General features: G+C 37.4%; 1 protein-coding gene and 1 long non-coding RNA gene across 7 annotated transcripts in view; one reads left to right on the top strand and one right to left on the bottom strand.

The window, feature by feature from the left end:
* Positions 1–22,652, bottom strand: part of TMEM117 (transmembrane protein 117) — a 566,844-nt gene that overhangs the window by 169,835 nt on the left and 374,357 nt on the right. For all 5 annotated transcript variants that reach the window (XM_032173767.2, XM_058426718.1, XM_058426715.1 and 2 more), the window contains one exon: positions 19,838–19,935. In XM_032173767.2, the coding sequence (XP_032029658.1) occupies positions 19,838–19,935 (98 nt within the window). The remainder of the gene's footprint in view (positions 1–19,837; positions 19,936–22,652) is intronic.
* LOC131380997 (uncharacterized) overlaps positions 2,477–22,652 on the top strand; it is a 47,092-nt gene continuing 26,916 nt past the window's right edge. Inside the window, exons 1-3 of one of the 2 annotated variants that reach the window (XR_009209385.1) lie at positions 2,477–2,512; positions 3,479–3,623; positions 12,387–12,526. This is a non-coding gene — a long non-coding RNA (uncharacterized LOC131380997). The remainder of the gene's footprint in view (positions 2,513–3,478; positions 3,624–12,386; positions 12,527–22,652) is intronic. The other variant, XR_009209384.1, reaches the window with a different exon arrangement.

The raw sequence follows: 22,652 nt of genomic DNA, 5'->3' as shown, positions 1-22,652 counted from the left end.
TTAAATCTTTTTCTGTATGTGTGTTTTATTTCACAATTTTTAAAAAGAACACATTGTAAATGCTTCAGGGAGGAGGGATAAAATATGCAAAGAACCAAAAGCAAGTGGCAATGTCTACCCATCTAGGAATTAAAGAAATGTATTATCTCTAGAGCAAAGAATGTCAAAGAGAATTGTAGGTGGAAAGTGACAAGGAATGAAGCTAAAGGCCCAAGAAAAAAGATGCATAATATCAGCTTTGAGATTCTATTAAAATGTTTGGAAGTTATAAGAGCACAGGGGAGCCAATCAATGATTGTAAATAGGGAAGTACCAAAATAAAATTTGTGTTTAAGACATCTTGATCTGTCTTTTAGTGAAGAACAGAAGAGCCTTTACTAAGAGGAAGAAAGGATGTCGGCAGGATGATAAGTAAGTTGGCTGTTGATGTTCTTCAGGAGAAAGAGGGTGAGAATCTGAACAAGGAAATGGCAGGGAGGATAGCAAATAGCTGATTCCACAGTAATGAAAAGAAAGAAAGGAAGAATTTTAAGGACCTGATTGGATGTAGAGGAGAAGAATGGAAAACAAAGTTAAATGAATGACATTGCCATTTCAGAGAGAGAGAAGTGGAGGGGAAGAGGGAAAAGCAGAATTGAGAGGAAAATAGAGTTCCCTTTTGGGTACGTATTTTCAAATCAAGCTAATTTGATCACCATTCAAAAGCAGGAAATAGAAAATATCGAGGGGTCAGCCCCTCTACTGATTGACTATATAATATTAAGCAAGTCACGGACCACTCTAAGCCTGTTTCCTTATGTATAAAACTGGGAAAACAGTATTATTTCACAAAGTTCATGCTCTGATTAAACAAGTCAGTAAAAAAAATACCATACTGAGGTCATAACAGGGGCTTGACTCAGGAATCTGAATCTGAAATGAAGATAATAGGTTGCTTTTACATAACGTGTGAGAAAACACACTATTAGCATATACATCAGAAATGTGACTGCAGAGCTCACAAAACTGAACAAGAGGATTTTTAAAATGCAAAGTTAGTTTGGTTTATGTTGTTTTTATAAGCAAATGTTTCCATTGATTTGTGTGTTTAATGAAGTTCTATATTAAAATTATTGGAATAAAGAGAAATATTTTTCCCCAAAGCCCACGCATGTAATCTATAACAAATTTTCTTCCAATATAGTTAAAGCTAACACTTGTTAAATGCTACAGATTAATTATGGCTCCCAAAGGATAACTTGAACAGGGGAATTGGTGGAAATACAAGCATATCTATTGTCTCTACCAGCTTTACAAAGCAAGGAGGCAAATGAGAGGGAAAGTCTTCCAGGGATTAGAAGAAGTCAAAAGATGGTTTCTAGAAAAGTGAGAAATGGGGCAAAGAGAATCTAGAAGTGAATTGTTCCAAAATCCCTGGGCAATGCACATAAGCTGTGCTGTGTGTCTTTTCCTCTAGCATGGTACATTTACCTGAACCCCATGAGCACATGTTCCCCTCTGGCAGCTACTGTGGAACTGTGATCACATCTCAACCAATGGGAGGTCATAGTGGGGTGACTCTAAGGTAAAAATGGTCTTAACTAAGCTAGGACACTTCATTAATATCTCTAACGTGATGTTTAATAGGCATCTCAATCTAACATGTAACATTTCATTGCTGGGACCAGAAACCTTGAAGCTCAAACGTTTCTCGCCATTTCATTCTCTGATAATCGGCTAATTTGGCATCATAACTTGGGTGCCTAGCAGGCATCTGTCCAAAGAGAAATCATGGTTCTCTTCCCCAACCTGCTCCTCCACCAGTTTTTCCATCTCTAAATGGCACTATCACTAGATGCTCAAGGCCACAAGTTAAGTCATCTCTGGAGACAGCCTCTTTCCATTTCTCCTCATGTCTATTTTCCCTGTAAGACATGTTCCGAATCTATGTACATCTCTGCACCTGTACCACTGCCACTTTCTTCCAAGCCAACATCCATGTCTTGCCCAGATCCGTTTATTGTATTGCCTTCCTATAATCCATTCTCCATACAGCAACTAGAGCAATCATTTTATGAAGTTGCCTAAAATTTCACAATGGCTTTCTGCTACACCATGTGTGTGGCCCACAGGCTCCACATCATATCTTGCCCACTACTTCTCGGACTGACCATATTTCAAATGACCCTCCACCTTTTTCACTTCCTATAGGATACGCTGGCCTTTTTTTCTATTCTTGGAACATGCCAAGCATATCCCCACCCAGAGCCTTTGCATTAACTATATACTGCACATGGGATGCTTTGTCCTAGACCTTCACATGGCTCATTCCTTCCAGTCATTCAGTTCTCTGATTAGGTATCCATGGGAATTTTCCTGGCTCATAATTTGAAGTGGTCTTTTCAGATCACCACATTGCTTTATCTTCTTTATGACATACGCCATTATGGGATTGACTGATTGACTGGTGATCTTTTATTTATTTAGGTCTGAATAACTCTACCAGAATGTAAACTGCAGGTCCTGACAGAAGGTACTTTATCTGTTTTTTCCACAATGTTTGATACCTAAAATAGTCACTGACACCTAACAGGTAAAAACTATTTGTCAAATTAATAGTTAGGCCCCTCACATACAAAATGTCAGCAAAGTTTTCTTTCCAAAACATTTCTAGAATCTATCTACTTTTTTTCATCTCCTCTGTTTCCTTTATAGTTCAAGTCACCATGATCTCTCTCAGGGGTGACTGCAATGTCCTCTTTCCTAATTGGTCTCCTGGCTTCCCTCAGCAGCCAGAACAATCTTTAAAAATGTAAATGAAATCATATTGTGCTTCTATTTAAAACTGTCCATGACTTCCTATCTCTCTTAGAACAAAATTTTTTCACCTGAGATGATCTAACCTCTGACTGCTGCCAACTCTCCCCTATCACTCCCTCCCTCCCTCCCAAACCCACCCTACCCTTAACCTCCAGGTTTTGTGTCTCTCTCTAAGCCGTCTTGTCAATTAAACTTTCTGGATCTCACGTTCTTCAGCTATAAAAATAGTAGTTCTGGAAGGGCACAAGATGCTCCACAAACATTTAGTAGACACATGCTGTGTGGCAGAATCTATCCTGGGCCTTGGGAACAGAAATCTGAACAGGCTTAGTCACTGCCCTTGAGGAGATCAACATGTGAAATAAACAACTACAGTGCCATGAATGCTATAAGACAGGGACTTGAAATCAAATGGTGCTGAGTCTATTGGAGGAGCCTGGGAAGGCTTCACAGAAGCAGAAACAATGCTCAGAAAGGACCTTTCTACATTGTAAAGCACTATGAAAATGCGACATATATAAAATAAAATTACTGTTCAAATATAGAAGTATGAGATTTCAGTAAAGTTTGTTCTGCCTTACTACATGATTAGGCAGAAAGAGCTGTCTAGCCAACCCCAAAACCCATTTTGTTCCAACTTGCAAGTAAAATCAAATGATCCATTTTCTTGCTTTTGTAGGTATAATAGACTACATATGACTGAATCTTTTTTGAGACAGGTTCTCTCTGTCACCTAGGCTGGAGTGCAGTGACATGAGTTCAGCCTCAACCTCCAAGGCTCAAGTGATCCCCTCACCTCAGCCTCCCAAGTACTTGGGACTAAGGTAAATGCCACCATGCCTGGCTAATTTCTGTAGAGATGGGGTTTTGCCATGTTGTCCAGGCTGGTCTCAAACTCCCGAGCGCAAGCAAACTGCCTGCCTTGGCCTCCCAAAGTACTGGGTCAATCTTTTCTTTTGTGACTGCAAATAATAAAGTTCCCAGGGTCATGTTTTTGCAGATCAAGTTACTGCTATGACCCTGTAATGCAAATAGTAAATATGTTGGAATTAGAGCACAACAAGTCCAATCCTAAGCCATGTCTTAAACCAAAGGCATGCAGGTCCTAGCAATTGCCTTTGTGAAAATCCATGAAATGAAGTTGTGTTTGTATTTCTTGACTCTTTATTTAAAAAAAAATTAGTTGCTTTGGGGATTGGGATTAATTGGGCCAATTTTTATTGTATTTATATTACACATGTATATGAGCCTGCTAGGGCTGCTATAACAAAGTACCACAGACTAGATGCCTAAACAACAGATCTTTATTTTCTTTCCATTCAAGGGGCTAGAAGCCTCAAATCAAGGTGTTGGCAGGGTTGGCTTCTTCTGAGGCCTCTCTCCCTGGCTTGTAGATGGCTGTCTTTGCCCTGTGTCTTCACATAATCTACACTCTGTGTGTCTGTATCCTAATTTCACCTTCTTATATGGACACCAGTCATATCAGACTAGGGCCCACTCTAATGGCTTAATTTTACCTTATCGCCTCTTTGAAGTCCCAATCTCCAAATACAGTTACATTCTGAGGCATTAGGACTTCAACATGTGAATTTGGGGGATATAAATTCAGCCTATAACAACATGTATATTATATACGTACACACACACACACACACACACACACACACACACACACACATTTATATTTATATTTATAGTTTATTGGGATATAAATGAGGTAAACTCTCCCTACTTCAGGATAGATGAGAAGCTATGATATTGAACCCAGAGGTCTAATGGTTATCATACCTTATTTAAAAGAAATAATTAATTCTATCACCACGCCATTTCAAGGGCATTTCTGGTGACCTTTATCTCTGCCCCAGGGATCCTATTCTTATCCAGAGAGATGACTTCTCAGTCAATAACCACTTACATGGAAAAGATGGCCATGGGACCTGAACAGATTGTGAAACAGGTGCAAGAAGAAAAGTTTCTAAATAAATAGTGGGAGTAATTCTGCCTGGTTCTCTAAGAAATCATGGTGGTTCCCCCAAAGGGGGAAAATGCTTTCCTCAGGAGCTGTATTAATTTCGCTATTTGTTTTATTAAACAGTTAGAGCGCCATGTAAATGTAAAGTCTATAAGCTGCATGATGGGGCGAAATGAACATGTGTATGGGTGTTTAAAACTGTTTTTGTGACGTTAGTCAGATAAATTGAGTTTTTTCCTCATACAACAGTGATTGTAACATCTATCTCACGGGGCTGTTACAAGTTAAGTGTGAGTATATATTTAAGGCACCAGCCTTAGTAGAGAGTCTCAGAGATATTAGTACCCTTCTTCCTTCTCCAAACCCAGTCCAGTAACTTTAATCCACTGTGGACACAAATTTGTTAAATAATACTTCCACAGTGCAGAAAATCATGGGCAGCTTAACTGGAATCTGCTACAGGGAGGACGGATTTATAAGAAGCAATGATGCTAAGTGTCCAATTCATTAACCTCAGAGACCTGCAGTTGGCATTACCATATTTTACATTAAAAAATATACTGTGGTAAAGTCACTGATTAAGATGTTTATAAACTTAAATTGTTTAATGGGAAAAATGATAAAAGTATCTTCATATAATGTAGGTGTGAAATTAGAATTCAGATTATGTGATTCTATATGTAATCATCTTATGCTAAAAGGAAAAAAATCCATTCATTTATTCATAGAGAAAAAACATATTAAATTGCCTTTGATAGTTTCAACCTTGGCAACATGCTGTTCTTTTAATTCCAGAAACTGTATCACTGCACTATTTTTGCAATGCAACTGGGGTAATTCAGATGTATGCCAAGTACATTTTAATGTAGTTTCATGGCAGTTTCTTGGCTCATCATTTCCTCTCTGTGATACTCAAATTTCATTTCATTAAGCACTATGTTACTTCATGGTATATTACAAGAGAATCCCAGACAACTATATTTTAGAAGTGTGAGGGGAAACCTAAAAGTTGTATGTTCTTTCTCAACTGAATAAAGTATACTAAGTATTTTTCTTTGACATATAGTCTTTGTTCCTTTCTTTACCCCAAATTGCCACTCTAACATGAAGACACATAAAAATACTGCACCAAGAAAATGCAGCATTCAGTGATTCTCGCCAAGACTGCAAGTGTGAATAAATCATGCATATCTACAGGCACTGAGCTCAGCATTCTCATTCCTTACGGAAGGGGAAAAGGGCAGATGCTACATAGAAGCCTGGAGTTATTGTGGTCTCTCTACCCCAAGCTTTCCGGACACGGCTTTGGGGAGGTTGGGAGGAGGGCTGAGGAAGACTGAAATGAATGGGCTTGGGGAGAGCAAAACTACGGTGATTTTTTAAAATTACCAATGTACCCTACAATGACAGCTGCACTCACTGATTTATTATAGCAAAATCTCATTGCCTATGGGGTAGTTTATTTACTAAAAGGGTATTCAAAAGCAAGACCTGCTTTACAGATCAAGCGATTGGGGGACCACACTTACATGGTGATAGAGTTTCAGAGACAAAAAATAAGCTCCCAGTGACTTTCACATCCTATTTCATATGCTTTCCAATACTTGGCATTTTGCCAAAGGCAATTTCCTCTTATATTAACATGAAGAAGGAGGAGAAGGAGGAGGAGGAGGAGGAGAAGGAGGAGGAGGAGAAAGGAGGAGGAGGAGAAGGAGGAGGAGGAGGAGAAGGAGGAGGAGAAGAAGACAAAGAAAGCAAAGAAAAACTAAAAAAAAAAAAAAAACATTACTCATCCCTGGTTCCCCTTTGTGCTAGAGTTGGCACAGATGAAGGATGTAGAGAAGAGTCGTCAATGAATCTGCAGATTAAGTATAGATGGGATAAAAAGGTCTAATTTAAAGAACTTGTACATTTTGGGTTCTTGGGCAGATTAACAAATAAAATCTCTAACGCCTAATATTGATACAAAGATGTATAGATAAAAGATGGTCTTGCATGGGCTAATACTAAAACTGTAGTGAACCGAGGCTTATAATCAATCTGATATATGTTTGTGTGTTCATGTTTGAGTGTGTGCATATACGAGGTTGTGCGTGTGTGTGTGGGTGTGTGTAAGAGAATCAAGGCAGAGACAGGTAAACATGGAATGAAAATGAAGTTGAAGGTCTTTTCTTCACATTAGAAGGGAAGCTATAAGGGCTAGGACATGGTGGGGAAGAATGCTTACCAAAAAAGGAGAGTACAGTAAAATCCCACACGGAGTTAATAAAATATGGAAGAGCAGTAGATTGACAGCCAGGATGATGGATCATATCCCAGAAATTCTTTATCTCCTGGAAGGGCCAAGCCAATTGGCAGAACGAGGCAAACAATTATACTTTTCAGAAGCTTCTCTTGGCAGCTTTGGTATTTTTGCTTATCATTGACCCGAATTTCTGTTTTTTGCATTGGTTTGCTTCAGGATCTCACAAGTCAGCCTGTATAAGCTCTGGTTGGCTGAGTTGGTTAACTGAGGTGAAACTCCAATCTGAATAGCAGGAAACAGGACCCTAAAACTTGGAAAAACTCATAGTTTATAAAGAAGAGGGTGCTTTGGTTTAAAATGTGAGCAGCCTATTCTTAGGAGCAATGGAAGTGCCAATTTGAATAAAAGCAGAATATTCTTAATAGCCTTTGTTTTGAATGTGTACAAAATAAGTAAATTTCTACTTTGGGGGTAAGTAAGAGACTCCATCAAACATTCATACAAACTGAGGGATCTAGTTCCAAATGATGATCTAGGTAGACGCCACCATGAAGGGAGAAGGTCTGGTATAGGGGTTGAGGGGACTTTAACACAATACAAAGGCTCAAGTCATCTACAGAAACACTGGAATGATAATGCTGAAAAAGGAAAACTTCGTGTAAAGAAATTCATATGGAATGGCCCAAGAACTGAGGACTAAAAAGAAAGGTTAAAAAAAAAAATCTTTCTCTTCTATGAAACTATGTGTTCACACACTGGAGCATTTTGCAGGGTGGAGGGTAGGGGAGGGAGAGATCAGGAAGAATAACTAATGGATACTAGGCTTAATACCTAGGTGACTGAAATAATCTGTACCGCAAACCCCCATGACACAGGTTTACCTATGTAACAAACCTGCACTTGTACCCCTGAACTTAAAATAAAAGTTAAAAGAAGAAGACTAGCACTAAAAAAAAAAAAAAAAAAAAAAAAGGAAAAGGTTTTGAATTCTTGGTTTATGACTTTTTATCAAGGTTCGCAATTACTATTAAATAGTTTCAACACCTTCCTGGATCTACAACCACCAAAACATGTGATTTAGAGAATGTAGCATTCTGGAAAGATTTATATTCCTAGAAAGCCTAGTTTGTGGCAATATAGCACTACCTGCAATAGAGATGTAATGGGGATTCTGTTTTGGAACTATTAAGCCAATACATTATTCCTCGGTAGTTCCTAATTTCTAACATCTCAGACCTACTATATCAAGAGGCCTGACTGACCTGACCACAGAGGTGGAGAGAATAGGCAGGATGGACACAATGTAAAAGAAACTCCTGCCCATGAAAATGGAGGAAATCTTCCTTTCCACCTAGAGGCAGCAAAAGAGGGATAGAAGAGTGAGAAAGCCAGACAGCAAGGATCTTATTCCCCTATACCACCACCATCTACTTTAAGGAGGGAGTGGTGATACGTAGAAGTGACAAGATTCACATGAAGGCACTCAAGGTGCATCAGGGCTTCTCTGACCGTAGCCCAAGGGAGATGGCAGGTCTTTCCTATAAAAGAATGATCATCACAGTCTAGGGCATTTGTAAATGGATATAGGTAGGAACAGGAGACTGAGAAAGCTCCGAATGCCCTCCTTTTCTCTCTGCCAATGTCACAAAGTCCTGCAGATGACCCAGAAGTTCCTGCATTCACTAAGAGGATGCAAAGGTGATGAGAAGACTGCAGAGGCCTGGACTCAAAGACCCTTTAGGTCCCAACAGACCAAACTAAGTCCCTGGACTGTGGGGACCTGAAGGGAGGGTTAGGTGAGTGGAATTCATGACCAGAGACACAAGGCTAGGAATTAAAAGATCAAACAGGAAGCTGGACTTCAACCATCACTGTCCATGAGTAAGGCTAAATGAACAGTTGAGATCATCAAAGATACACAGACTTGCCCTCCTCCATCATTATAAAGTAAGGTAAAGAAGTCAAGAAGATGGAGTGAAAGAGGGAGATCAGCCAGGCACGGTGGCTCACACCTGTAATCCCAACACTTTGGTAGGCCAAGGTGGGTAGATTACCTGAGGTCAGGAGTTCGAGACCAGCCTGGCCAACATAGTGAAACTCCGTCTGTACTAAAAATACAAAAATTAGCTGGGCATGGTGGCACATGCCTGTAATCGCAGCTACTCGGGAGGCTGAGGCAGGAGAATTGCTTGATCCTGGGAGATGGAGGTTGCAGTGAGTTGAGATCGTGCCACTGCACTCCAGCCTGGTCGAGAGTGAGACTCTGTCTCAAAAAAAAAAAAAAAAGAAAGAGGGAGATCTAAAAAACTAAACATTTATTCAAAATAGACTTAACCAAATAAGACTGAGTTCTCTGAAAGATACCATTTAGACAAAAGTTTCATAGATATCATTAATTACTAATTTAAAATTTTGTGATGAACCCCTATATCCCACATTATAGCAGCTAGGTGGATGTTCATGAGGAAAACATGATCAACTACAGATCACAAATTTATTCTAACTTTTTGCACATTTGATTTATCCCTGTACTGAATGATATCAGTAAAGAAATAGTCCATAGTTAGAAGCTTATGCTAGGGCAAACACACTGGCTATAAGAGAGTGGTTGCTACAGCCTTGAGGTTTATGCATAAGTAGGCAACAACAAAATTTTCTGCTTCAAACAACTGAACATTAATGAATAATTTGGGAGAAGGCCCCTTAGATGGCCTTCTCTTTTATCTTTCTATTCTTTTTTTTTTTTTTTGAGACGGAGTCTTGCTCTGTCGCCCAGGCTGGAGTGCAGTGGCGAAATCTCGGCTCACTGCAAGCTCCACCTCCTGGGTTCACACCATTCTCCTGCCTCAGCCCCCTGAGTAGCTGAGACTACAGGCGCCCACCACTGCACCCAGCTAATTTTTTGTATTTTCAGTAGAGATGGGGTTTCACCGTGTTAACCAGGATGGTCTCGATCTCCTGACCTCATGATCCACCCGCCTCGGCCTCCCAAAGTGCTGGGATTACAGGCGCGAGCCACCACGCCCGACCTATCTTTCTATTCTAACTAGGATACAGTATTTTAAAAATTGGACCCAAATAGATATAAAATATTTATAATGGTACAGCATTTTTATGGTACAGATGTATAACCTACATTCTATCAACATGACTCATCACTGATAACTTTAAGTTTCATCACAAGGTCAAGGTAATGTTTGTCAGATTTCTCTACTGTAAAGCTACTTTCCACCACTTTCCATAGTCTATTCTTTGGAAGCAAGTCACAAAGTTCAGTTCATACTCAAGGGGTGGGGAGTTAAGCTTCACCATCTTGAGGACAGGAATAGCTACATAAATTATGTAAATTCTTCTGTACAGGAGATTTGTCTCTTCTTTCCAATTTACTTATTTATTTAATCATTTTTATCTAAGTATGAACTCATGAGTACTTGATAGTTTGGGTTATAATCTAATACTATGTAATTCATTTTGTTAACCAAATTTCCGTAGCTTTGGCCATTGAGACTTCTTTTGGGTTGACTCTTGCGTCCCTTTGAAATGCTCCATCATTCTGTTTTTTGAACACTTCCTTACTTTCTGGCATGACACGATGCTGCAAGATCATCTTCTATATTCACTACCCCAGATCTAGAATCAGTCATTTCTCCAAGGAGCCCTGGTTCCCTTTATCGGAGAATGATGTCAGAAACCAAGATCTGGGCAGTGGGTGTGCTCATTACCACTGAGGTATCATTCTATCTAAGCTCTCTCAGCAGATAGAGTGAGCTATATACAAACATAGCTAAAATTATCCTTGTAACTATCCATCTTTCTATGTATTAAGCTAAACATGAATTCATACTGATGTCTCTGACTCTAATCCAGTACCACATTGTTGATTATAGCCTGTCCCCAATCCCTTGCTTCTCTGTTAACTTCAGTCTTTGACAGTGAGAAATCTGGATTCTGTCATCTACCATTCATTTACTCATCAATCAATTCCAGCAAATGTGTAAAGCAAGCTCAGAGTTGTTAACTGGTAACCCCATGAGAAATAACTCTCCCAACTAGAAAACAGTTGTGCATGTCTAGTTCCCTTTGTATTAACTCTTAAAATTCCCAGTCAACACACTGTTTTCTAAAGATACCTAATTAGTATCTTTTTTCTCCACCTCCCATGTCATTAAATATCTTTCCAAAGATCATGGAAAGATAGTGGCTAGATTGTGTTCTATGGAATGAGCATGCTAAAACTAATTTAACATTTTCTTAGGATGTTACTTTGAGTTGTTTTAATCATTATACTGAAGACTTCATGTTTGTCTGAACACATAGATGACCTTAGACAAGGAAATAGACTACCTAGAATTATATTATTTTAGAATACAAAGAACTTTAGATACCAACTGTTCTTGCAACCAATGCTGGAATGTTATCTCCCTAGTAGACGCTTTTGGCAGGAACAATGAACTCATTATTTTCCAAGGAGTAGAGTTATTATTTGAGTAGCTATAATATGTAGTATTTTATTACCTCTAGGGTCCCCCAATAAAATGCTGGGCTTTTGTTGTGTTTAATATAGCCAAAATTTAGGACATCAACTGTAATATTTAATTTCAACCTTGCAAATATGTTTTAAAGAAATTAAGCCCTTGAAAACCCTGAAGATAAACAAAATAAAAATAACAGCAATTGGCTTTTTATATGTGAAATTAAGTGAAGTTTCTGGTAATACATCATGTTTTACTGGCAAATTAAACTATATACTGTACATCTTTTTCTTGCTTAACCTCCATAATTGAAAGAAAAATGATATACAATTATATCAAGTTAAACTACACAGACTGTTCTGATTGTTATTACTGACTTAAAAGAGTTGTTATCTCAATATATCTAATCATCAGCAAATTCTTTTAGTTTCAATTTTATTGACTCTTTCATACAAACAACAACAACAACAAAGAATATAGGGAGGTAATGTGAAACAGTCAAAAGTCTGCTAGACCAGAAATCAGTAGTCCTGGGTGCTCACTGCCACAGGAGCATTAATTTTGTGCTTAGACAAGCAACTTGTTTTTGTTTCAATTTCTTTGTCAATAATAAAAGGGTAATAGAACATAAGTAGATAAACTCCAAGGGTTTCCTGGATATTTTGTCTTTCTTTACATAACCCAAATTCATTTGCAAGGAGAAAGAAAGGGTTATAGTAAATACATTTGGTGAAAATATGATTAATCATTTTTAAATATGTTAAATATCTTAAAATCTTAGATTAACTGTAGCCATTCAGTGCAGCACTGTGCAAGCTCTGCCCACACTGGATTTCCAGATTCACTAGCTATGCAAGCTATGCAACTTAAACAGCAGGTTTTTGTCTTTAAAATACAGCTAATAATGATAATTACCATGAAGAGTGGCAATGCGGATTAAAGGAAACAACGAATGTGAAAAGCCCAGTACCAGGAATACAGGAAGCACTCAATGACAGTTGCTCTAGAATAGAATTATAAGGAGATTTCAATACAGAGGTAATGACTGACAGGTAATATGTCTCATATGTCTCATAGGTTAAATGTCTTTCTATGTCTGGGTGCAACAATTTGGACTTGTTTGTTTCCCTTTTCTTGCCTAATTGCTCTAAGACTTCTAGTACTATGTTGAAAAGAAGTGGGGGAGAGTGAGCATCCTTGGCATGTTCAGAGGAGAAGCTTTCAGATTTTACCACTGAGTATGATGTTAGCTGTGGGCTTTTCATGTATGACCTTTATCGTGTTGAGGGTACATTCCTTCTATACCAAGTTTGTAGAGTTTTTATCATGAAAAGATGTTGACTTTTGTCAAATGCTTTTTCTGTACTATCGGGATAACTGTGGTTTTTATTCTTCATTCTGTTACTCTAATGTGGTATAATTACATTGATTGATTTACATATGTTGAATCACCCTTGTATCCCAGAGATAAATCCCACTTGGTCACAGTGCATGATCTTTTTAATGTGCTGTTGAATTTGGTTTGCTAGTATTTTTTGTTTGTTTGTTTTTGACGGAGCCTTACTCTGTCGCCCAGACTGGAGTGGAGTGGTGCAATCTAGGCTCACTGCAACCTCCGCCTCCCAGGTTCAAGCGATTCTCCTGCCTCAGCCTCCCGAGTAGATAGGATTACAGGCATGTGCCACCATGTCCAGCCAATTTTTGTATTTTTAGTAGAGACGGGGTTTCACTATGTTGATCAGTCTAGTCTCAAATTCCTGAACTCAAGAGATCTGCCCACCTTGTCCTCCCAAAGTGCTGGGATTACAGGTATGAGCCACCGCACCCCAGCCTGGTTTGATAGTATTTTTAAACAATTGTTGCATCTCTGTTCATCAGGGTGTATGTTTCTTGTTCCCTATTGCATTCCCAGAAGGACTAACACAATTGAAAGATATAAATATGAACAAATATATAAATAAGGTAAGAATGTATTTTTCTCTGACTTAATAGCAAAGCTTTGTCCGCTTACACATAGAGACATTGGTTCCTCTTTGGTTTCTGGAATATGAGTCACTCATATGCCCAGCCATTATAATCAGGTTTTATTTAACTTTTGTGAGAACTAACTCAGAGATTGACTCATCTGACCTGTGACACCTGCCTATAGATTCTACCTCTAGTTTGTCGGAAAACTTCCTTGGTGGAAAAACAAACATCAAAGCATTTCAACCTTCAATATATTTAATGCATTTATCCCTTATTCTAAAGAAAGAAGGCACACACAAAGGGAGCTCTGGACAGCTGGGGAAATGAAGAAAAAAGATATTTTGAAAACAAGAGCTGGCACTATGTAACCAGCACTGCTAAGGGGAATTCACGCTGGATCTGGGCAATGGCAGCTGTCTAATCCCAGAAAGAGACTGCTCATCAATGGGGACTGTTACAGGTCTCAACTTGTCCCAGATGAACCCTCCCCTGCACTCTCCACATCCCTTAGTTTTGAACCATGGCTCATAAAACAAATAATAATTCACTTTCACTTAATAATGGTAAATGAGTTGCTCTGTAAAGGATATCAAACTACTAGTTACTAATACTATTACCAAAACTCTTCTGCCTGACACTTCCCCTGATTCTTAGGTCTTTTTTATTACCTTATTGTATTTTTATGATTATTATGTTACTCTCCATACCATATTTAATGTATATTAAGATAATTATCATTTGTTGATTAACTCTTCTCTGGTCAGAGGTAAACAACTAAGTTCCTTTTGTTAGACTTTAATAACTATGATATTCAAAGCAGGAAAAATATCAGCTGCTACATTTGCTTCCCAGTTAAGAATTAAGATAATTAGGATTAAGAGATACCCCACCCAAACCATTACACTGGTAGAGAAAGTATTTTAAAAAATATACAACATTGCACATCCGAAAGAGAAAACATAAAATTTAATCCTATGTACTAGGATGGAACAGAGTACACAACTACTGTACACAGATACACACAGCAACACACTATGAACATTTAGCTTTCCAACTTCTCCTAGAGCTTCCAAGTCATCACAGACCACAGTTTTTACCAACTGCTTTGCCACTATAATACTCAAATACTATAACACTTGCCACTATAATACTCAGTAATACTCAGATTACCATCTTTCCAGTTTCCAGCATCAATTTCCTTGCCATTTGCTGCCCAGCCCTTAATACACAAATTTCAGCTTTCTGTTATGGCAGCGCCCTGTTTCTAGGGATGACTTTTTGTAAACATCAGAATGGGTTATTTTATGCTACAGTATCAAACAGTCCTTAAATCTCAGTGGATTATTTCTCACTCAAACTGCAAGTCTGCAGTGTTATCAAGGATGCTTGTTTTATCCTGGTCATTCAGGGAATCCAAATGACAAGGGCTCCAGCTAGACACAGGCTTCCACAATTGCAACTGAGAAAAGAGCTCCTTCTGGCTGAGAGTGGTGGCTCATGCCTGTAATCCCAGAACTCTGGGAGGCCAAGGCGGGCAGATCACGAGGTCAGGGGTTCAAGACCAGCCTGACCAACATGGTGAAACCCCCTCTCTTCTAAAAATACAAAAATTAGCCGGGCGTGGTGGTGTGTGCCTGTAATCCCAGCTACTCAGGAGGCTGACGCAGGAGAATCTCTTGCACCCAGGAGGCAGAGGTTGCAGTGAGCCAAGATTGTGCCACTGTACTCCAGCCCGGGTGACAGAGCAAGACTCCGTAAAAAAAAAAAAAAAAAAAAAGAAAGAAAGAAAGAAAGAAAGGAGCTCCTTTCAGTGCATCTCATTGAATATTAATTGTTTCCACCTAGATATGGCACATGCCAATTTTATTCACATTTGCCTTGATCAAGGCAAGTCATGTAATCAGAGGGGGGAGAAAGGTGAAAACCTCTTATGTGTCTGGGAGGTGAAGACCTGGAGTATTTGTGAAGCCCTAATGACCACTAGATCTCCCAATCCCTTCTTCCACCAATTCTACTAATCATAGAAGTCTATTTTGTCTTTTTTTGTTTTTAAAAGCTAAGCCTTTGGGAAATATCATCCTAAAATGCTTCCCTTCAAAAGCATACAAATTGTGTCTCTAGAGAGTACACAAATCAGGGGGATAGAAGCTAACATGAATATCATATTACTTGTTCTTCATGTAGCTGTTCTTTTACTTCAGACACAAGTCAGTGAAAATGGTTGTTGGTAGCGCCTCTGAAAAATAGAAGAGCATAAGGCATTCACATAGCATTTAGATTCTTAGATCTTTACTCTTTTTAATTATCAAAAGGACTAGGAAAAGGGCTTTGGAAGAGATCTGTAAATATTGCTCCCTTTCCGCCTTTCAAATATTGCCACTATTTAGGCTGCCTTGCAATATGAAAGCCCAGGTGCTACAGCAGCCTCATCTTTGCACAATTGCAGAAAGAAATAGGAACTATTGTCTTCAACATAGAGACACCTACCACTGAAAATTAAGGAAGAACTCAGTTTCTGACAGGCATTTGTGAGTTAAAGCAGCTGCAAGTAGGTAAGAGATACGTTTACCAGAACAAAATTACATGTTGTGCTGCTCAAACTGCCGTGCATAGTCACACTGCAAGTTAAGAAAGATTTCCTTTACAAAATTTTTTCTCCACCATACATTTTTTTTCCCCACTAATCTCTCTTTCTTTAACTAAAGCAAAATCAAAAGAAAATACCCATTTTTGAGTGGGCAACATAAAGTATGTAAATACTGCCTTTTATTTAATCTAAAACCTTGCCAATAGGTTTTGTATTTTATCTCCTAGGGCTAAAAAAACCAAACCAAACCAAACACCAAATGCCCTTTTTACTCGCTAAATCCCTTTTATGTGAAAAGTATGAACAAAAAGGAAGATTTCTTCGCTTCCCACATAATTTCTATATTCAACTTTTTCCATCAGCTTTTCCTTTTTTACAACCATGAATACCATTGTCAAGATAATCTAAATGTATAGAAATGGATAAAATGGAAAAAATTTTTAAAGTGGCATTTAAATTGTTCTTCAGTTACTTTATGCAATGATTTGAAATACTACTTTTGAAATGTAACAGTGAAAACAATCTAATATATTGCCTAATTATTAATAATTTTACAGAAACAATAACTACAAAAAAGTGTGAATTTTAGTTTGCTCTCTATTTAAGAATATTATCTATTTGCCAGTGACTAATTAAATTATCATTTTTATAACATTTAAACTACGTTTTAGAATACCCACTGGTCTATATTATCACATATCTTAAAAAATAAACCCATTTGAGGCCAGGTGTGGTGGCTCACACCTGTAATCCCAGCACTTTGGGAGCCCAAGGTGGGTGGATCACCTGTGGTCAGGAGTTCGAGACCAGCCTGGCCAACATGGCAAAACCCTGTCTCTACTAAAAATACAAAAACAAACAAACAAACAAACAAAACAAAACTAGCCAGGCGTGGTGGTGCGTGCCTGTAATCCCAGCTACTCTGGAGGCTGAGACAGGAGAATCACTAGAACCTGGGAGGCAGAGGCTGCAGTGAGCCAAGACTGCGCCACTGCACTCCAGCATGGGCTACAGAGCAAGATTCTGTCTAAAAAAAAAAAAAAAAAAATTAAAAAAAAAAAACATTTGTAAGACATTGGTGATACATAGACCTGAGTGATAATGTTCAAAGAAAAAATCATATTAATGGATTTCTCTCCTCTGAAACAACAATCATGATTAAGAACAGCTAATGACAGCAATCATAGGGGCCTATAGAATACATGGCTTACCCTTGCAAATAGTATACATGTGACCTTGATAACTAGCAGAGAACAGTCATCAATCAGCTACCTTTGAAGATACATGTATTACTCCATTCTCATGCTGCTGTGAAGAAATATCCAAGAATGGGTAATTTATAAAGAAAAGAGGTTTAAATGACCCACCATTCCGCATGGCTGGGAAGGCATCAGAAAACTTACAATCACAGCCGAAAGGGAAGCAAACACATCCTTCTTCACGTGGCAGCAGGAGAGAGAAGTGCCAAACAAACGTGGAAAAGCCCCTTATAAAACCATCAGATCTCCTGAGAACTCACTATCACGAGAACGGCAAGGGGGTGACTTCCCCCATGATTCAGTTACCTCCCACTGGGTCCCTCCCACGACAAGTGGGGATTATGGGAACTACAATTCAAGATGAGATTTGGGTGGGGACATAGAGTGAGACCGTATCAGTACACTAATAAGAAACATGTGTAAACATAGTAAATAAATATTGTTTAAAGAGAGACCATCTATAAACACATTTGATATTAGTTTATCTCCTTTCAAATTCTGACTTTTGAAACCCCTGTAGAGAATTTTGTGGGGAAGAGGGCTCCCAAGAACTGTATGTTCTTCTTTAGCACCTACCTAAACAAGAATTAACATTAATCATTTGGAAATTTGCACACTGATGTAGCTTTTGTTCTCCTAGAGGCAGTCCTAGTGTAATAATTACCAACTAGGGCTCTGGAGTCAGAGACCTATGCCTATAACAATAGCACCTATCTTATGGGATTGTCATGATTAAATAAATAAAGATATATGATGTAAAGTCTTTGGCCTGCTGCCTCAAGCAAAACATACTATCAATAAATATTTCTTATAATCATTAAATTATATATTATTCAGAAAAGCTATATGGGAAGTTTACAAATAGGAAAAAAGATGGAGGTTAAATAGTACCATAGGCCACATGTGTCTCTTGAAGATGAGGTGTGAATACACATCTAAAAAACATATTCATTTTCATAAAAGTATTGAAAATCCACTTTTGTTTACCTGCTAAGAATTGAGTTCAAAATGTCATATATCTCCAGCAACATTTAATGATAGTACTAAAGCACAAAAGATAACATAGAGTGTATATTTTCAAGTACTTCGTTACTACGATTTTTGAAGCTTTTGCATTAAAAAAAAATCAGCTGCCAGAATTAAATCCAAGAATAAACAGATTTTTTTCTCTTTTGTTTCAAAAGGCAGGTATACAGGATAATATATACCACGCCAGCTATAATCAATTACAGTAGTCCTCCTTATCTGGTGGGCGTACGTTCCAAGACCCCCAGTGGATACTTGAAGTCCTGGATAGTATTAAACCCTATACATCCTATGCACAAACTTATTTTTCCTTCTTTACAATTGCAGGGACAGAAGATCCATTCTTACCATATTTCTCAGAATACGATATGTTAACCTCAGTGTATGATTTTTTTCCTACCTCATTAAGTAGAGAACTTTCACCTTTTCACCTAAAGGAAGCCATATCGCTTCTCTCTGGCTTAACCCAAATTGCCATCATCAATATTCTTGTGCTTTGGGGCCATCACTAACTAAAATAAGGATCACTTGGACACAGCACTGCAATACCTTGACAATAGATCTGATAAGTGAGATAGCTACTAAGTAACTAAAGGGCAGGTAGCATCGGCAGCATGGATAGACGCTAGACAAAGAGACGACTGATCTCCCGGGAGGGTATGAGGCTTCATCACACTACTCAGAACGGCACACAATTTAAAATTATGTATGGTTTATTTCTGGAACATTCCATTTAATAATTTCAGACTGCAGTCGACCAAGGGTAACTGAAACCAGGGAAAGCAAAACCATAGATAAGGGGGAAATACTGTAGAACATTTATGTGTTAGTTTACATAACTTTTCTTGGGATTATATAATTATTCAACTGTATATTATATCACGTAGAATCATTGTGCTTGGGGAGTGTCCCACAGCCACGTGAAAGTGCCCTTCTTGCTGCCTCTCCATTCCTATCTTTTCTGTTTGAACTTGTTCACATACACATAAATAATGGTGATTTCACAAAAAACAAGGTTCCATAAGACATGGATTGTTTTTTAATTCCAAAGATTGGGCTGGAGAGCTAAAGGAAACTACATAAAGAAGAAATGCCAATGTAGAAGATGTGATTTGTAAGGAGGTTCCTTTTCTTTATCACTTCTCAGAGCAAAATCATATCCTGTCAAATATACTAGGCAATTTAGTATTTATAGGAGACAGTTTCATCTATCAGATTTTACTGATGAAAATTACAGCTTGTTTTTGCTGAGTCAAAAACTTACCACTGGTTAAATCTTAATTGTATCACTATATTAGCAAAACTTATATTTTATAAATGTGAATATACACAATATGTAAGAAGAAATTAATTCATAAAATAATTAGGATAATGGTTTTAATGGAGCATAGTAGCTACCAAAAATGTTCCTCTAGATAGAATTCTATATCTGTAAGGAAAATTACACCCAACTCAAGTCCTTTAGTGGATGAGGCAAGGCAGAAATAAATAAGTGAAACCATTTCCTACCAGAATAAAGTGATCCTAACATTTCCTTTCTTCCAGAAAGCTCTTGCTGATTTTCCCCAGTCAGGATAGGGTTTGTCCTGAAGCATCATATCAGTGACCTGAAGCAATGAAAGGAACTTATTTAGCACTTTCAGAAATCTTAAAATCAGATTTAACTATAAGCCTATAATTTACATTCTATTGAGAACAGAATAAGTACACGTTTTAACATTATAACATATGCAGAAACAAAAATTAGGATATACTTCATTCAATTAAAAACTTTAATAGTTTCTTTGACTGTACATATGGAATAAGCACATTTAAAGTCATTCAACATGTCAGATATTAAGAATTTTTTAAATATTAAGATTACTGGATATAAGACGGTACCATAGAAACAAAGCATATGTAACAAATAAAATACTATATTCTTTCAAAGTTTGTCTAAATCCAAAACTCAAGCACTCCCTAATGTCTAGATTTTTAGCAATATCATTAATCAAAATATTATCTTCTCTTTTCCTCTTCCTTACTTCTTCCAACTATATGTGTGGTAAAGTACTCATACCCAGTTCTATAGCATATTTATTCTAATTACCTAGCATTCTCTCACCCACAATTCTATGCCTTCATCTAAAAATGTTCTTCCTCTTTTCCTCACCTGCACAGATTCTGCCCATCTTCTGAGGCCTAAGTCATATTACTATTGTGATGTCTTCACTGTTCTCTCCCACTTACAGAAAACCTGTGGTTCTTGACCCATCCTTCTCATGTCATGTATCACCTTCTACCTTCTCTTTTACTTACTTATATGCTTTTTTTTCTCTTCACTAGGCTTTGAAATCCTTGATGGTGAAGATCTTTCTAACCCTTCTAATGTCAAAGGGATTTTTATATACTAGACCAAAATATTTGTTCAAGAAGAAATTATAAAATAAATTAAGATACAAATGCCTGTTTTTAAAGATCCATTAACAAAGTACATTGCTCATATACCACATCACATATTAATGGTTTCAGCAGAAGCCCAAAGTATTATAAATAGTTAATCTATTAGAAAGGTATTTTAAAAATCCAGTGAGGATGGAGAATAAATTTCCGTTAAAAAAGTGTTACATAAATGTGTGTGTATGATATATACATGCACATTTTTCCCATTTCCAGAAAACCTGCCTCCCCTTCAAGAGAAGAGAACACTATTCCATTACTTATGATTTTAATTAATAATGTTTAAATCCAGACAAAACAGATTCAAAATTATGAAAACAGAAACGAAATGAGATTTACTGCATTGAGTAAGAGAGAATTTTCGTCATCCACTAAAATAAATTTTTCTCTTGTGCTTAAAGCTTTATCATTGCATTTAAGTGTAGCTTTCAACAGTGGCCTTGAAATGGGTGAAATTTAATCATTTATGATGAAAGATTGTGATTCAGTGGGGAGTCCTTTTAGATCAGTGACCCCTTCAATAATACCGGACTTCCTGTGGAAGGCACATCAATTCTCAAGCAGGGTCATCCAAAATGGCCTCTGGACACATTCACTGGCATGTCAATGCTTCACATGCTCACTTAGGTGACACAATCAGAATGGTGGATAAGGATTCCAGTTTCCAGGAAAGATCTGATTTTAATTCTTCATATTATTTCTCAATGTCATTTCTAGGAATAAAGTTCCCAAGATTCTCTTGGTTGATGAGAACCAAAGTTAGTCCATTCCCCTTCACTGAGTAACACTACAGATTTATGTAGGCTCTATCTAACATAGGGCCTACAATAATTTGTGGCTTCATTGTTGAATCAAAAAAGATTCAACAATCATGCGTGGTTTTAATATAAACTTTCAGTTCATTTCTCTTTAAACTGTCAATCACTATATAAATGTGAATTCAACTAATATTAAGAATTCATAAAGGAAAACACTTTTTGCTTATTTTTAAAGAGAAACTAGTTCATCGATGGTTTTTTCAACTGTTTATTTTCTTCTTGATCCTTTTAAATTACAGGATTATATTTTCTCGCTCAAACTAATGCCCATGGATTGTATTTTCCATCAAAATGATTCATGATACTTATCAAAAGGAGTAAGGGGAAGATGATAGAATAAAAATTAACCATGAATCAAGTGAATTACGTTGTTACTGAAAAAAAAGAATAAAGGTGAAAATAGAGAAATTTAAATCTCACATACTCTTAGGTATAAAAAGAGCTTTATATCATAACTTCTCTTGAGGAAGAAATTGCTGTTTTTTCCAAATACTACAATTTCAGCCACTGTTCCTTTATAACCTTCTTTAATAACAGGTCTAGTGTCAAATATTTTAACAAAACCTAAAGGTTACATGAATAAATACGTAAATAAATATTTCTTGTTGCATCCGACTTTTAAAAGATTTAATTAATTCTCTTAGGCAATATTTATCCTGTTCCAGAAAGAATCAACATGGTAATAAGTATTTCCAAGGAACAGAATGATTACTGGGTGGGTTTTATTCAATTTTCAGTGTTTTCTCCAGGGCACTTTCTGGGAAATACTTATTATATTTTCTAGAAGGAGACAATCTGCTGCTGTATGACCAATTACTACAGCTACATGTTTTGTAAAAATGACATTCAAGGATAAAGCATTTTCTCAGGAAAATGGTTAGATGAAGCAAAAAAAAAAAAACAAAAAAAAAAACATTCTTTCTGATGCCAGGCAGCTGATCTTTGCCACCTCCAGCTCGAACTCTTTATTTTAAGTCATATCATCAGATCAATGTCAGGTCACTTGCGGCTAAATTGGCAGAAGCAGAGACAGTCATTAAAGGGATGCATTCCATAAAGAAAAATCC

This window comes from Hylobates moloch, unplaced genomic scaffold (genome assembly GCF_009828535.3).
Source record: "Hylobates moloch isolate HMO894 unplaced genomic scaffold, HMol_V3 SCAFFOLD_13, whole genome shotgun sequence".
Classification (NCBI taxonomy): Eukaryota; Metazoa; Chordata; class Mammalia; order Primates; family Hylobatidae; genus Hylobates; species Hylobates moloch.
This window is presented reverse-complemented; position numbering and strand designations above follow the sequence as displayed.